Source organism: Echeneis naucrates, chromosome 19 (assembly GCF_900963305.1).
Source record: "Echeneis naucrates chromosome 19, fEcheNa1.1, whole genome shotgun sequence".
Lineage (NCBI taxonomy): Eukaryota > Metazoa > Chordata > Actinopteri > Carangiformes > Echeneidae > Echeneis > Echeneis naucrates.
Window position 1 is genome coordinate 332,207 of NC_042529.1, and position 16,659 is coordinate 348,865.

Genomic DNA, 16,659 nt, shown 5'->3' on the forward strand with positions numbered 1-16,659 from the left:
CCTTACAGATGAAATATCATGAAATGTTTCCCAAACTCAAGTTTTTGTGAAGCTTAACACTCACGTGGATGTTTCTCAGCTTCCTCCTGCCTTTCTCCAGTCGGCTCAGCAGTCTCAGATGCTGCTGCTCTCCCCGCACCGGCTGCAGCAGTCGGTCATCTACCGAAACCGTTTTCCTCAAGGCCGCCCGGTCGCTGCCGCATGCTGGTGAGCCCCTGCCCAGATCGACCAGAGTGAGGCTCCTTCCACCTCCTGCAACACTCCGTCTTGATCCAGGAGACAGATCAGGTGACCAGAATTCACGCTGCACGGAACCTGGACAAGAGAAACCAGAGACTGTTTGCTGTTACTGTACACCACACATACACACACTCACAGGCATGCGCGGACACACATACAGAGAAAGTGCAGGAAACACTTATTTTACCTTATTTTACTTCTGTTAAAAACATTACATAATGTCTCTTCTTATCGATCATCAGTTCCTGCAGCATTTAGTTTTTCAAATCAAATCCAAAACATCAAATGTAACTATAAACATCTTTATTTGAGATTCAGATTATTTAGAGCGGAGAAAGATGAGATGGCTTGAAGTTACGTGTGTGTGTGTGTGTGCTCAGATGTCAGACTGCAGGCGACTCCCTGACCTGCTGCATTAAAACTACATGAGGAGAAAAACACTTTTGAATTCCAAACACTTTTCTGTCATATGAGTTAACTTTCATGTTAAAAATCCCAGTAACGATAAAAAAAAAAAAAAAAAGGACTTTGGATATACAAAGGCAGAGTTTCATCTCAGGAGGAGGAGGTGTCATCCAGTCTGTATCTGTTTGAGCTACCTTAAAAGATGCTGGTGCTCCAAGTATCATTTTAGATGCTTCAGAATTTAAAGGACCAATTCCATAAAATGTGTATATGTAATGGTGGAAGAACAGAGTTGAGCTGTGATCCTGACTATGACGTCTCACTCCTCAGCTCACATCTGGATCATTATAGCACCAAAGTCCTGTTCAGGGAAAACCTCAGCAATGATGTGAGATTCATTACTTTGACTGAGTTAGCACAGACTCCAGCTGGAGTCATGGCTCCCTCTGGTGGACTGTGTACACATGAATTCAGATGTCCTAGCTCATTGGACGAATGGAGGGAAACTACAGCGTGGACCTCCTTCAGTCTGAGACTCCTGCGTTTAAATAGGTCAAACCTTCTCCTCCAGAGACTGGAGGAAGTTGGATCAGTTCAGTGATGAATATTCACATTTTACATGACGTCCAGATCCACATTTGGACAACAAAGGTGTGAAAAAAGCAGTATAGAGCTTTGTCAGGACTTCTTCTCCACCGAAGCTAATCTGGCCCAAATTCCTCAGAGCCAGAGGTGAAGCCTTGTGAGTTTAAGATGTTTTTGCGGTTTTTCTTAAACATTTACAGACACTGACCCACTTCATGAACTCTGACTGTAAAAAGACAGGAGGCCCAGAGTTCACATGTGATGCAAAATAGACGTCTGAGAGCGGCGGGGCCATCGTGGGAAGCTGAGCAGACAATATGTTTGGAATTCAGATGTCTGAGAGGATGACATCACTGTTGTTGTCATGTTTGGAATACAAAAACAAGACAAAATTTTAAAATGTCTCAGAAACAACAGAACCACATGAAAAGAGCCGTAACAATGCAAGACAAGAGGAAAGAGACTCCTCACAAAGTTAAAAGGCTCTGAGGAGAAAACACAAGAAACAAGATGACGGAAACAAAGAGAGTAAAGACAAAGAAAAAACACAACAGATGGGCTGGAGCTGTGTTTCCACAGAATCTGTTCTTGTTGGGGGGTTCTCCAACAATCCCAATTCTTCATTTTCACATCATTCCTTTACTTGCTTCTTCTCAACCAAAGTTACACATTAGGGCCATGTCACTCCTCTTCAGGGTCATTTCAACAGCATAATTATATTTGCTGTTTCTAATATATTTTTTCCAATTTTCTGTTTGCTGAAAGGAAATATCTTAAACTTCAGAAACAGTCAAACTTTAACCCTCTTTAACCCTCAGAATCCCACGGGAAATGTCTCCTCCTCCATTAGTAGAGCTTTTATTGCTCCCTAATGTTGAGGTCATTACTGAAAAATGTAACTGGATTTTTATTTTTTATAAATAGCTTTCTTGATTTCAGGTTCAAGATTAACCAAGACAACACACGGTTTTTGATGCGGTCTGTGTTTGTTCCATTGAGACAAAACCCTTTGACATCATATTATTGTTTACTGCAGATATGAAGCTATGAGGTGATGGAGTTTACTCCTGAATGTGAAGCTCTTCATGAACAGAACAGAGGAGAAGCATATTTTATTCAATACTGATTCCTTCCCCATCAACACCATCTACAGACACAGGAGCCCACAACAGGAAGCTGCTGATAGAGAAGATTATTCTAAAGTCAACAACATGGAGCTGAGAGTCAGACACCTGATGGACGAGCGTCCACAATCTGGTCAACAGGAAGCTCATTATCATTCTCCACAAGGGTGGAGCTAACACAGGAAGCAAGGAAGCTGATGGCTGTAAACAGAGAAAGAGAGAGAGACAGAGTGTGTGTTTGTTTGCGTGTGTACACCCACCTCTGACCCTCCTTTGTTGGTGTTCAACATGAGGCTATAAGTGCAGGATCAGGTCAGCATCATCGTCACACTGGAACTGATCAACAGTGGACCACCTTCACATGCAGTTCAAATGGCTGCCCTCAGGTGTTCGGGTAACCCTAACCCTTGTTGTTATACATGTGTGTTTCAATGAGTGCTGTCTCACCTGTTGAGGTCCAGTGGAGTCCTCCAGGACTGGCAGCAAGCCGCCGGCGTTTCCTGATGCTGATCCCACTGTGGGAGGTGGAGTCCCCTGCTGAGACCCCTGAGCTCGGTGCTGATTCAGGGGTGGATGACAGGAGGGGCGTGGCCAGAAACGGCATCTCTCTCCCCAGTGCAGGACTGAAGAGGACGGAGTCCTTCTCTGATGACCTGAAGGGGCAAAGCACAGATTTAGGGTCTGACCTGTGACCACCCAAGACATACTTCCATGCTTCAATGTCATCATGTACAGGTCTAAAGGAGTAAAGGACCCCTGACGGCCCTGGGCCCCTGGCTTAGGGCTGGTCTGCCTCTGTGACAACGTAGTAATACTTCCCTACCAAACAAACAGCAGCTCCTGCCATTAGTTTAGTGTCACACAGATATATCAGAGCTGCTTCTCTAGAAAAAAACAGCAACAACACTCTGAAGACCACCTGATGGAGGCAGCTACATTTCTGTGGGCTTCAAAGGGTTAACTGGGGCGCTGGGTTTCAGTTAATGGGCCTTCAACGCAATGAGCCCTCAATCCAAACAAATGACTATACATTCAGCAGCTATACAGCACAGCTGTAAGGACTGCACCTCAATAAGCAGCAGCCTTTACCCCCCAGGCCCCCTGCAGGCTCAGGGCTTATCTCCCCCTACTTGACTCCCATCTCCATGGTGCCAGACAAATACTTCCCAAGCTACAGTGTCAGGGGGACAGTGTTTCTGCTGGCCACAGTTTGAACAGATCTGTTTTTTACGGAGCTGCTGCAGCTGAGATCGAGTCTCCACTGAAGGCTCATTACAAAGACATCTGGTGGCCATCACATTATCTTCTACTGCTGCTCCAGTCTGCAGGGCACCCACTGAACCAGACCTCAGTACCACTCAGCTTCTATTTTACCTTTAAAGGTGTGGAAAAAAAGAGTCCTGGTCAAAATCTCTTCTCTGGCAAGAAAACACTTGTTTGGTCCAAATGATGTAGCATTTACAAGCACTTGCGCACACACACACAGCACTATCTCAGAAGATCAGAAAAATACAAGACTGATCCAGAGATGTTGACAGCTGGGCCGCTGAAGGAGACACTCTGATTGGCTGTGACACCCACAGGAGACAAGCGGAGCGTCCAATGCAGAGAAGTAACTCTAGATGTCACTATCAAAGACGTCAGATGAGAATGGACGGATAAACACACAGAAGGAGTCAGAGAGTCGGACTGATCCAGATCTGAACTAACTTGGTTCATCAGTTTATCACTGAAGTCAATTTCAGATCAGATATATCAGCTGATTCTGTTTAAGGAGGAAAGAGGAAGAACCATCAGAAGGGATAACAGTTCTGAAGAATAGCTGATGGAGGCAGCTCTTAAGAAGATTAAATGAAGTCAATCAGCAAACTGCCTGAGAGCTCCAACATCAATGTTCTAACGTGTCCTGTTTAATACACAGCCTTACCTAAGCAGTGTGTCAGCATCTCCTGGCTCACTGCAAGTGGAATGACGGGAGTTGGAGGCTGGGGAGGAGGAGGAGGAGAGGTTGGACCCGTGTGAAGAAGAGGTAGAGGAGGAAGAGGAGGAGGACGTATGGGCGGGGTCCAGAGCCCTGGGCAGCAGCAGCAGTGAGGATGGCATGCACAGCCACGTCTCCAGGTCGGAGAACTTGGAGTAGCTCAGCATCTCCAGAACACTGGAGGAGGAGAAACAGTCATTCATCTGCAGGTAGCAAGCTGACTTCATACTCACAGTCCTGCTGCTGCGGACAGAAGAAAGACAATATAAAGAGACAAATCACAAGGCACAAAAACTCTGTCTCTCCAACCCTGATGGAAACATCAAGGAGAAAATACCAAAGAGCCGTCCCCTTTGGTTTCCAGCCACAGGTCCTGGAAACATGAGGTTCCTCTCAGAGGTCAGAGGCTATATCAACTCTTTAAACCTGCTGGTCGCTTGTTTGCAGCAGAGAATGTGTCTTTGAAAGTTAACCAAGCAGCAGCATTATCCTTTCCTGAATCCCAAAGTTCTTAAAGTGACCAGAAACCGTTTTTTTTTGAGTAATCAAGACAATTTACAAACATATGTAAGAAAATACAATGACAGCAAACGCAGCAGCTCCAAAGAAAAGTAGTCAGTGAGCCACCTCTCCTCTCCCACTCCTGGGAGGTCATCTTTCTCGTCCGCCGTCTGGAAGACACAGGAAGTCCTGGAGTCTCTCGTTGACAGCAAAACACAGGAGTTATCAGAATCCACTGACATCTTCAGCCATATCTGAGTCAGGAAACAGGAAGACAGGATGAACACATGAAAATGACTGCCAATCTGGTCACCATAACTAGCTGCCCTGTACTGTTAGTTTGTTGGTAAGTGAGGAGAAACTTGTCAGATAATTGTTAATTCTCTAAAAATATTAGCCGTTAGTTCGTAACAACTTTAGCTTTTTAACTTCTAACAACTGGCTAACAACATTAACATGTTAATTAATCCTGTTTAACATCAGTTAGCAGCTACCTGCTTAACTAGCTGGTTACCGAGTCAGTTGCTGGCTCATGACATTAGCTGGTTAGTTCTTTGGCCAGTTGTTAGAATTAGCTTGTTTAGCTCCTTCACCTCATTAGGAGATAAACCTCGTTAGTTAGCTCTCTTTAGCCGTTAGCTCGTTAGTGAGGCGGTAACCAGGCAGTGAAGTCGTTGCCACAGCAACCGGCGGCTGATTGACGGCCGGTGACCGGCGGATCCACCGGACAGCTCACCGACTGACGGGCATTCACAGCCGGGCTGCCGGAGCCGACCTCCCGCAGGCTCCTCCGCCTCTGCCCGGTGCACAGCCGGACCCTCCAGCCGCCACACGTGGCCCCACCGAGGGACGCCACCCGGTCACACCGGAGCCGAACACCGGAGCACCGGGGAAAACAAACCGGGGAGCCCGAAGTCCAGCTCCCGGTCCAGCTGCATCGACTTTAAACTTTAAACTTTAGCTCTTAAAACTTCACACGTTTACGTCGTCAGTCAGAATCCGACTCCTCTGGAGGAATTTACCGTCTTTGGGCTTCTGTCTCCTTCAGAACCATCTGCTCAGTCCGGGATCCGGCCTGGAAACGTGTCTTTGTCCTGCCTCACGAGAAACATCCCAAAATACTGAGATCCAGCTCAGGTTTCACTGCGGTTCGGACACCGCACTGACGCCCAGCCCACATCTGGAGCCGGCCGGGCCTCAATACTGTTCACACCCAGCCTCAGCGGCCAATTAGGGACCGGGACCGGGGACGGGGACTTTGAGACCGGGACTCTGAGACCGGGACCGGGGACGGGGACTTTGAGACCGGGACCGGGGACGGGGACTTTGAGACCGGGACTCTGAGACCGGGACCGGGGACGGGGACTTTGAGACCGGGACCGGGGACGGGGACTTTGAGACCGGGACCGGGGACGGAGACTTTGAGACCGGGACCGGGGACGGGGACTCTGAGACCGGGACTCTGAGACCGGGACCGGAGGACAGGAAGTGACAGTCCTCAGGAGGAAACATGAAGAACAGAAAGAATTTAATGTCGGATATAAACAAGCTGATGTCTCCTGAAGGACAAGAAGGAAAAACGGATTTCAGAAAGGAGGAAGGAGACATGGAGAGGGAATAAAAAAGGAATGAGGAAAGGAGGAGAAAGGGAGGCAGGAAACATTAGTTGTAAGGAGGGAGAAAGTCATATAAGAAAAGAGAATGAAAGTAAATAAATTAGGAAAGTATGAAGGGAAAGGGAGGAAAGGAAGGAAATGGAAACTGGTGCAAAGGAGGTGGAGGAGAAGGAGGGAAAGGAGGGAGGTCATAAGGAAGGATGGGAACAAAACAAAACTGAACTGCCCGAATGGAGGACAAAATCTCCCATAAATGGAAATAATCCTCAAAGTATCAAAGATTAGAGGAACACAACAGGAAGACACGAACTCTGACCTTTAAGACCAGCACCCTCCGTCTCCTGGTGGTTTGGGGTTCCTTCTGGAGGTTCTGGACCGGATGATGAAGAGAAGTCCTTGATCTTGGTGTTGGAAGCAGAGAGATAACTGCAGACAGGAAGGTGGCTGTTTATGCTGCGGAGAAGTTGGTGGTGTAATTATCTGCAGCTTGAATAAACAGCCAGGCCTCAGCAGAAATAATAACACGGAGCCTCTGGAGTCAGACACACTTATAATCACAAACGATGGTTCCTCCCATCTTTCTGAGCATCTGTCCTCAAGACCTCGGTCTGATGCGGGAAAAACCTCCACCTGCCCGGATCCATCCTCCACAGAATATCAAACGCCAATAATCACTTATCCACCCAGGGACTTCACTGTGAGAGCAGTGCATGATGGGATATATTGCTCAGTTAGCAACCATTTGTGGAACACTACTTTTCCTGAAGTATTATGGGATACTATGAGTCCACTCAACAGACCATAATAACTCTCACTGTTCATTCAGACAGCTGTTTCCCTCAGGATGCTGGTGATGCCTTCAGGTGACATCATGTTGATTCTGCTTTAGGTCACCTGGAAACAAAGATCACACTGAATGTAAACAAACATGTTTGACTCTCCAGGATCAGCTGATCGAACTGAACACATCAGATTAACCAGAGTTCCCTCTTTATCAGACCTGGGTCATGGATGAGTCAGCACTGGAAAAGTACTTTGATAACTTCATTATGAATGTGAGTAAAAGCTGCAGCTTGTTAAAGGGTCAGTTCACTCAGAGGAGGAGTCTGATCGGAGCTCCGAGCTGCCAAAGGAAGAGTCAGGAAGTCCAAACTGTAACTCTAAAATCAAACGTTTCATTTCTAAATCTGAGAAAATGTCTTACCTGGAAACTGCTTTGGCTCTGCACTAAAACAGATTACCAGCTGATTTCTGCAGGTCTGGTCCAGCTCTGGTCCTGGTCTGGTCCAGCTCCGGTCCTGGTACAGTCCAGCTTCGGTCCTGGTCTGGTCCAGCTCCGGTCCTGGTCTGGTCCAGCTCTGGTCCAGCTCTGGTCCTGGTCTGGTCCAGCTCCGATCCTGGTACGGTCCAGCTCTGGTCCAGCTCTGGTCCTGGTCTGGTCCAGCTCCGATCCTGGTCTGATCCTGCTCTGGTCCAGCTCTGGTCCTGGTCTGGTCCAGCTCCGGTCCTGGTACAGTCCAGTTTCGGTCCTGGTCTGGTCCAGCTCCGGTCATGGTCTGGTCCAGCTCCGGTCTAGCTCTGGTCCAGCTCCGGTCCTGCTCTGGTCCTGCTCTGGTCCAGCTCTGGTCCTGGTCTGGTCCAGCTCTGGTCCAGCTCCGGTGCTGGTACGGTCCAGCTCTGGTCCAGCTTCGGTCCTGGTCTGGTCCAGCTCCGGTCCTGGTCTGGTCCTGGTCTGGTCCAGCTCTGGTCCTGGTCTGGTCCAGCTCTGGTCCAGCTCTGGTCCCACTCTGGTCCCGCTCTGGTCCTGCTCTGGTCCAGCTCTGGTCCTGCTCTGGTCCTGCTCTGGTCCTGCTCTGGTCCTGGTCTGGTCCTGCTCTGGTCCTGGTCTGGTCCTGGTCTGGTCCTGCTCTGGTCCTGCTCTGGTCCTGGTCTGGTCCTGCTCTGGTCCTGCTCTGGTCCTGCTCTGGTCCTGCTCTGGTCCTGGTCTGGTCCTGGTCTGGTCCTGCTCTGGTCCTGCTCTGGTCCTGGTACGGTCCAGCTCTGGTCCTGGTCTGGTCCTGGTCTGGTCCTGGTCTGGTCCTGCTCTGGTCCTGCTCTGGTCCTGCTCTGGTCCTGGTCTGGTCCTGCTCTGGTCCTGCTCTGGTCCCGGCCTAGAGACGGATGCAGTCTCTCTCTGCAGGACTCCCCACAGAGGAAGGAGGAGCTTGAGGAGGACGAGCTGTTCTTCAGTTTACTGCCTGATGAGCTGCTAACACTGAGCCAGTCCAACCGAGACAGCACAGGTACGACGACAACGACGACAAAACAAATTATGTTAGTGATCCTGTTCATTAGAGACACTCTGCTCCTCTGATGGTGTTTGGTTTGTTTCAGCAAAAAATGAGAGCAGAACTAGTCTAAGCTACAGCTCCCAGAATTCCACAGGCTCAGGTGTGTCTCAGGAGCTTCCTAAAATCGGCCCACAGATACAGTGAGTCACCAATGGCCAAACTCAACACCAGTTTTCTCTAGAGGCTGCTCTGGAGCTTTCAGTTTCAGCACATGGTCTTCCTCTCGTCATCAGCATCGCGCTGCATTCACATGTTGTCGTAAAAGTCCCTCTGTGGTGTGTTTGTGCAGGAACGTCGTCTCTTCAGTGAAGCTGGGTTGTCGTCTGGACCTGAATGTTATCGCTCAGAAAGTGTGGAACGTCGAGTTCAACCCAAAGGTGGACAGCGACGCCTGAACACAGGGATCACACAAAGGCTTCCTTAGGTCATTGACCTTTGAACTTCTTGTGGGGTTTCAGGTCTTCAGGGCACTCACTATGAGGATCCGTAAGCCGCGAACTTCAGCTGTGATCTACGAGTCTGGAAGCGTCGTCTGCACAGGAGCGAAGAGGTGCATCAGTCTAGACTGAGCCCTGATGCTGCCACAGTTTGGGGGCTGAATGTGAGTTGTCTTCACCTTTGTGTGTTGGAGCAGTGAGGAGGAGGCCCGGGTGGCCGCCAGGCGGTTTGCCCGTCGACTGCAGAAACTGGGCTTTCCCATCTCCTTCCTGGACTTCAGGGTCCGGAACGTGGTGGGAAGTTGCAGCATCTTCCCCCTGAGTTTGGAGCGACTGAGACAGCATCACCAGCAGCTGTGCAGGTGAGCTCATCCGACTGTCTCCAGTCAGTCACAAGTGTCAGTCTGATTTTATGTGCTTTTCTTTCTCCACAGTTATGAGCCAGAGCTGTTTCCGGGCCTCTTCTATAGTGTGACGCCTGACATCACTGCGACCATCTTTCCCTCAGGGAAGGTTGTATTCACCGGTAACTGAGCTGAGTTTGAGTGTTCATCATTCAGCGTACAGGGTTTATTACTGTGGCGGTCAGTTCATGTTTGAGCTCCAATCACACTGAAGTCCAGCTGAATCTGATCGTCTGTTCTCATTTACAAAGAACATCCCGTAACGTCTTATCATAATGTTTCATGTTTCATTCCAGGAGCCAAAACCTCAGCTGATATCTACACAGCATTTGAAACCATCTATCCCGTCCTGTGCAGCTACAGGAGGTAGAGAGGACGGACGGACCTGCTTCAGTTTGACATTACTTTGAGGAAAGTAAACTGTGTACCTCTGGAAACTTTGTTTTGTTTCTTTAAAGTAGTGAAGTTGTTTAGCTGTCTTCGGTCAAACATCAGCTGAGGAAACTGCAGTTCAGGAGGAGGACCAAGTCTTTGTGTGGTCCGTCCACCTGAACCACTCAACATGCTGCTGTAGTTCCTGTCATCGCCACTAGATGTCACTGTGTGAGTGTAGGAGTTTGTGACATCCAACAAAAATGCATGAACAAACCAAGATTGTGATAAAGACAATTATTACAAAATACGAGCAGTAAATTTAACGTCATGGACCAACTTCCTGGTGAAGACACTTTTAATCCTCTGCATTTATTGAAATATTCTATCAAATTTGAAGCAACCACCTTCTTTGTAAAATTTGTGTTTGACCTTGAACTTCAGTTTGGCAGGCCTGACAGAATTAATCAATTGAAGTTCATTTGCACAGACAATGTTAAATAATCAGCGATACAGAAGATTAAAATACATTACACAACATGATTACATTGAAATAAATGACCACTGACTGAAAACCCTGTTCAGCTCATTTCAACACTTCAGCTCTCGGTTTGAAAGTCTTAAAGTAGAAAAACGAAAAGGTTTGTATTTTGGAGGACGAATGTTTGTGTCCCATGCAGAATATGAAACTCCAGCTGTTGGACTCTGACGTGGCCTGACGGAGATGAACTCAGCCACTTTCCTCTTCAGCTGACTTTAGTCTAAATCCTCAAATCCCTGCTGAAACATCAACAGCAGCTGCTGCTCCCCAGGAAACATCTGTAAGAAGCTCCACTTCTCCAGCAGAGCACTGAGAACATCAGGTGAGGAGGGAGCCTGGACCACACTGAATTTAAAGCTGGAATCACATGAGGCTCATTTGATGTGATCCATAACTTAAAAAGAGACCTCCCAGAGTGCACTGCTGCAAGAAACATCCAGGCAGGTCTCAAGTCTCTGAAGGAGCATGAGATGGAAGACAAAGGACCTGGACCCAGATCTGATTCTTCTGATGTTGTGCTGAACAAAGAGACATGACAGAAGTTTCTGTGACCTTATTTGGGGTCAGGTGATGATCCTGATTGAGGAGGAGCAGGAGTTCAGGTCTTGGATCTGTCAGATTAAATGTGAGGATTTCCTGTTTTTCAATGAGTGACCTGAAGGTTCCTGGTCCTGTTTCAGGCACTGTGACATATAAAGTGTTACACCAATAAAGACTGATCGACCGATTGACTTATCTGCATACAAGGAAGTGATAAACTTGAAAGAGTGAAAAGATTTGAACGATTGGATTGTTTTAATAAAAACTGTTTCATCTCTTCTTTGTGCCTTCTGGAAACGCAGCTGTTGTATTTCGTCTGTTTGTGTTTTCTTCAGTCACAGTGTGTTGAGTTTTCAGGGCCTGAGTCTGCACATGAGATTTGATGACAGCAGAAAAACAGGTTTATTCTTCAGTTTTAATTTTAGAAGCTACATAAACTTTTCGGCGACAACACCCTCAGGAAAAGCTCTCACATTCTTTAGCTCAGCAGTGGAAACTCAGGTTTTTTTTCTCTGTTTTTCATCAGTCCTGTCGAAGCCTCACAGGCCCGCTGCTACAACATCACACTTTTAGGACTCGTCTTTTTTGGCCATGTGAAGCTGCAAAGATGCAAAGTCAACGTTTCCGCTACGTCTGGAGCCAAAAACAAAGAGCAGCATGTGAGTTTGAATCTGGAGTCAGACTGAGGCTGAACACACCTGAATTCACAGGAAGGAACACAGAAAAGAGCACCAAGAGCTGCTAACCCCCCCACCACAGCCTGCCAACATCTGCTGTCAGGAGGAAGCTGGGGAGCACGTCTCCAGAGAGAAGGATCCAAAGCAAATAACTCACATCATCCCTAACCCAGAAATGGATCCGGGAAGGAAGTGATTTAGCACTCGTCCTCCGCCCCTGGGCAGCCGTGTGATCAGCCAGGAAGGAAGATATTTCTCCCTGTGTTCATTAAACGTCTCACTTTAGTCCGATTACTTTCACCACAGGCCCTCTGGGGAGTAAACATGACGAGAGCTGCTGGGAAATTAAATCAGCCTCACTGAAGCTGTGACTGTAAATGAGTTCTGATGAACTCCGAGTCTCCAGGAGCAAATATTACAGTAAACAGCCTGAAGTCTGTGTGCTCATCAGCATCTCCAGAGCTCCTCCGCTTCTGTCAAGGTCACACGACCCACCAGGACCCCCAAATCCATCATCTGCTCATCGTGCTGCCTGTGATGGAGACCAACCCCGGGGACCGGAGACGTTAAATATTGTCCTTCCTCCCCGTCTTTTCACCGATGACATGAAACTGGATCTGTTTGGTGCCTCAGAGGAGCATCAGGGTCAGGACAATAAACAGTCTGTCCCAGCTGATTCCTCCCAGATGTTAAGGTCTGCCGGTCTAAGATTGGATCGTCAAGCTGCAGGGTGGAGGCTTCCCAGGGAACAGCTGGAGGATTCTGGGAGCAGAAACGTGAAATCATCAGAACCTCTTTCAGCTGTAAGGTGTCCTAGACTAAGGACAGACATCAGCCTGAACATTTCTTCAGAAAGTCTCCAGAAAGATGCCATGAAGTTTCTCATTAGTTTCTCATTAATGAGAGACTGAACCTCAGCAGGGTTTCAGCTCAGACTCATGAATCATGAATCACTCAATCAGAATCGTGAAGTTTAGGCTCACGAGGTTCAATATGTGAAGTTACTGATTAAACTGAAGTGAAACTTTTCCCTTGAATGTCAGCATCAGTGGACACACAGCAGCAGTGGTTTTGGGTTCCAAGTCTTCTTCGGGACCAGAGCGTAGAAGATAACGGAGCATCTGGGTGGCTGCTTCCTGTTTGTTTTACAGTTTGGGTCCATCTAAAGATGGCTGAGTTCCAGCTCCAGTAAGGTAAACTTCATGTCAAAATAAAATAAATGAAATGTCCCTGTCAGTAAAGGTGTCCCTGCAGCATTCACAGTTTTAAGGAGGTTTGTGTTGGATGAGGGTACCAGCTGAAGGGAGGAAAGAGTTAAAAGTTTTCCTGTCGGTCCAGTAGGAGGAGGTTCAGGATGGGGGGGTGAAGGGGGAGGGCCCCCGTTTTTCTATTGATAGCCATATTCCCCCCATTTATTCCTGCAGAGAGGACAATGCAGAGGGACGAGCTGGGAGGACAGAGAGACAGAGACAGGCTGAAGACGGAGACGTGACCTGCTGAGTCTCCAGGAAACAACATGACCTACTGAAGGTGAGTTTAACCTGCAGCTGCATCACTGACAACATCAACCTGTTCTCTGCCTTCAGTTTCAGGAGGAATAAAAGCTCTAAATTAAATTATGAGATTTCTGACAGGAAACTTTCTCTGAGGTGGATAAATAAATACTTCACAGACACATCTGTGTTTTTCTGTATAAAGTGATCAGGTCAGTCTCCGTGTAATTCAGAGCAGCACAAGAATTACCTTTCAGCTCCATGAAGCTCCATCACAGAAGTCTTCAACCGCGACAACCAAAAACTGACTGGGAATAAAAAGAGTAAATAAGAACCTGCAGTAGATCGGAGGTCGGAGCAGATTAAAGGCAGATTCCAGGGAGCAACATGAGGGCGTTGCTATTTGTCAGAACCTAACAGGCTTTTTTTTTTTTTAATCACCGATTTGTGTAAAAACTCATCCAGAGTCTGAGGCTGTAAAACACAACGCGTGCAAATCACACACAGATCAAACTGACCTTCCTTTGAGACGCTGCAGCCTCAGGACTCATGGAGGGAACACTCAGTCACTGGACACCTGATGGACTGAATGTAGACACAGTTGGACATTAATGAGACGCCTCCCTGTTTCCTGATCTGAACTCGTTTGCTGCAGCTGATTAATGAATCTCTTCCTTCTGGTTCACATTAAGTTTGATTTAGAACAGCTGAACATCACAGCAGTGTGAGGGTCTGTGACAGACAGTCCCAGGTCTGAAGGTCTGAGGGTCTGAAGGTCTGAAGGTCTGAGGGTCTGAAGGTCCAGATGGTCTGAGGGTCTGAAGGTGGATGTTAAAGCCTATATTCAGAACCAGCTGTCAGAACTTTGTGATGTCATAACATTCAACTTTTATTGATCCTCCACAGGAACAATGAAAGTTTCTTAACTAGTCTCAGCTGTTTTTAATGACTTTCCCTCCTTCTTGTGTTTTTGTCTGGTTTCAGTTAGCCGTTCTGTGATTGGCTGAGTGCTCACGTCCATATCAACATGGCCCACCTCTTCCTTGCCAGTAAGATCAGCATGCTGGATGACCTGCACAGCAAAGGTGCTCCCAGGGTCACCCGGAGCGCCAAAGTGCCGACATCCATCTCTCCTGACAAGTTCAACCGGGACAAGGCCAGGAAGGACCACAGCATCGTCATGACAACGCACATCCCACACATTAATGAGGTCCAGCTGACAGCGGCCACCGGTGGCGCAGAGATGTCCTGCTACCGCTGCACCGTGCCGTTTGGTGTGGTCACCCTCATCGCCGGCATCGTGGTGACTGCGGTGGCGTACACCTTCAACTCTCATGGCTCCACCATCTCAGTTCTGGGCCTGGTCCTGCTATCTGTAGGACTGGGCCTGCTGGGCTCCAGCGCTGTCTGCCGGAGTCTCCGTCTGAGGAAGAAGAAGGACAAACGGAGGGAGAGTCAAACGGTGCTCATGGCCAGCCAGGGTTACTGTGTGGCCTGATGGCAGCACCACTCTGGAGGTCTGAACGGCCCAGATGTCAAACTTTAGGACATGGTGAACCTGAAAGCACCACACTGACACCATCAGGTCATAAACTGGAGGGTTAGGGTGTGGACACCAGCGGGACAAACCAGAGGACAACAGGACTTTCTGCCCTGAGACAGGGAGTTTATAATCACTCACCAATAACTCTGATAATCGATCATTTACGTCACTTACCGAAGAGTCTCCGGTTTGTACGAAGTGAAGCACTCTGGGAGCTGCGGGGGGATTTGTACGGTGGCCCTCAGCGATCATTTGGTGGAAAAAACTCTGATCACTGTCAGCTCAGTGTGATTATCATTAAACTGAGTGTGTGACTGAAAGAACAAATTAATAATAATGATAATAACAAATCAATTTAAAAGAATTCCACTGCTTTTATTCTGAAGGTCACAATCTCAAATCACTCACTTTATTCCTGTTTGCATTTTTTTTCCCCCATTTGACTTCTCTGATACTAAACGACTGATTGGACAGACAGCAGCTGACTCTGCGTCCTGATTGGTTCCCCGATGAGCAGCATCTCCAGCTAAATGCTGCTAATAAGCTACACCAGACATTTTAGAGGTACTCTGTTGCAGCCCAGGTATCTGGAGCCATATTTGATGATTGAACCTTTGGAGTGAGTGGGCGGGGCTGTGAGGTCACAGACGGGGATGTTCTTTGATATTCATGTATGTTCAAACGTACTACGATGGAAAATAACTAAATGTCATGTGGTTGTTTGTATTAAAGTGTACCTGCGGAGCTGAGGGCCAGCCTGAACCTCTCTCTCTCTCTCTCTAATCTCTTGGTAGCTCAATCTCATTTTTGTGTGTCAACGTTTCAGTGAAAGATGTTTGTGTGTTTGTTTGTTTTCAGTGTTTGTAGCTGAAGTTTGTCGATTTGCTCGCCGAGCTGATCGATGACAGACTGGAAAGTTTTAGCAGCTTGGTTGTTATATTTAGTTGTGTTTATGTTGCCTGGCATCGCACAGACACACAACCAGCTTATACGCTCGGGGGGGGGGGGGGTGCTGAGGGCGCTGGGAGATGGGAGGTTGCATCATTTGGGGGGGCGGGGTAGATGGCTAATGGTTACAATGTGTTGTCATTTCTGCAATGCTAACTTTATCTCCACCGGACTGCAGCATCCTGAGAATGTTGGGGGGGGGGGTGAGGGTGGAAATACAGACAGTCAGTGAAGACATTCACGAGAAGTAGAACCACATTCAACACCCCCCCCAATGTCACATGATCAGCATCGATCAGAACTTTAATAGTTTACAAGAAGAAGACAACACTGTCGGTTAGCTAACAGGCTAATCTCACTACGTGTGAAAACTGCCGCCTGGCAGACTGCGCTGCTATTGGCTGCTGCTTCTGCCAACTGGTGTTTTCTCCATCCAATAGGAGGGCTTGGCTCTTCTGAGTGGATGCTGATTGGCTGAGACAGATGTAAAAAGGTTTGAGGCATCAAAAAGCTTCTTTTGCAGATTAAAAATGAAGGCTGTTTTTATCTGAAGACCTCTTACAGTTCAAAAATGCAAAGTTTGGAAACAAACAAACACACAAGGAGCCTGTCCGGACCGATGTACGCCGAGCCGTGAATCAACACTCACTCTGTGTTTTTGTGGACGGATTCTGGAGGACAGTTCAGAGGGGAAGTCCCGACCTGTCCCTCCCTTCCTGTAACACAGTGACCAGCAGAGTGACCAGGGGGGCAACACCGTGCCCCGCCCCCCATAAACACACTCCAGACTCTCAGCCGGAAAGGGCCTGGCACGCAAAGAGACGGCACTCCGGCACCATGAAAAGGGATCAGTGGAAGAACAGGAAGGAGTTTCTGTTCCGACACACCCTTTACCAAAACGAGGGCCTGATCCCCAGCAGGC

The 16,659-nt window shown here is 48.0% G+C and overlaps 3 protein-coding genes across 12 annotated transcripts in view; 2 read left to right on the plus strand and 1 right to left on the minus strand.

Moving 5' to 3' along the window:
• Nucleotides 1-7,087, minus strand: part of ankfn1a (ankyrin repeat and fibronectin type III domain containing 1a) — a 36,493-nt gene extending 29,406 nt beyond the window's left edge. For 3 of the 7 annotated variants that reach the window (XM_029527071.1, XM_029527069.1, XM_029527070.1), the window contains exons 1-5: nucleotides 6,769-7,087; nucleotides 4,963-5,090; nucleotides 4,282-4,512; nucleotides 2,802-3,007; nucleotides 65-315 (exon numbers count right to left, since the gene is read on the minus strand). In XM_029527071.1, coding sequence (XP_029382931.1) covers nucleotides 65-315; nucleotides 2,802-3,007; nucleotides 4,282-4,512; nucleotides 4,963-5,078 — 804 coding nt within the window. In that variant the 5' untranslated portion in view covers nucleotides 5,079-5,090; nucleotides 6,769-7,087. Of the gene's footprint in view, nucleotides 1-64; nucleotides 316-2,801; nucleotides 3,008-4,281; nucleotides 4,513-4,962; nucleotides 5,091-5,429; nucleotides 5,496-5,572; nucleotides 6,089-6,768 lie in introns of those variants that run through there. The other 4 variants (XM_029527065.1, XM_029527066.1, XM_029527067.1 and 1 more) reach the window with 4 other exon arrangements.
• LOC115059556 (TATA-box-binding protein-like) lies at nucleotides 6,562-11,377 on the plus strand. 4 transcript variants are annotated; one of them, XM_029527074.1, is made up of 9 exons: nucleotides 6,562-7,315; nucleotides 7,397-7,507; nucleotides 8,632-8,734; nucleotides 8,826-8,922; nucleotides 9,072-9,159; nucleotides 9,241-9,332; nucleotides 9,417-9,581; nucleotides 9,654-9,732; nucleotides 9,920-11,377. In XM_029527074.1, exons 2-9 carry the CDS (start codon nucleotides 7,460-7,462, stop codon nucleotides 10,031-10,033), a joined length of 786 nt encoding a protein of 261 aa, XP_029382934.1. In that variant the 5' UTR covers nucleotides 6,562-7,315; nucleotides 7,397-7,459; the 3' UTR covers nucleotides 10,034-11,377. The 4 variants fall into 4 exon arrangements, 3 of the variants coding, with proteins under 3 accessions (XP_029382934.1, XP_029382935.1, XP_029382933.1); XR_003842212.1 differs by having other exon boundaries at nucleotides 6,562-7,507; nucleotides 9,654-9,803; nucleotides 9,920-10,057; XM_029527075.1 differs by having other exon boundaries at nucleotides 6,562-7,507; nucleotides 9,654-9,745.
• A 1,776-nt stretch (nucleotides 11,378-13,153) lies between these two features.
• On the plus strand, nucleotides 13,154-15,551 carry LOC115060082 (transmembrane protein 100-like). Its single transcript, XM_029527910.1, has 2 exons — nucleotides 13,154-13,283; nucleotides 14,231-15,551. The coding sequence occupies exon 2, from the start codon at nucleotides 14,274-14,276 to the stop codon at nucleotides 14,742-14,744; it is 471 nt and encodes a 156-aa protein (XP_029383770.1). The 5' UTR covers nucleotides 13,154-13,283; nucleotides 14,231-14,273; the 3' UTR covers nucleotides 14,745-15,551.
• The last annotated feature ends 1,108 nt before the right edge of the window (nucleotides 15,552-16,659 follow it).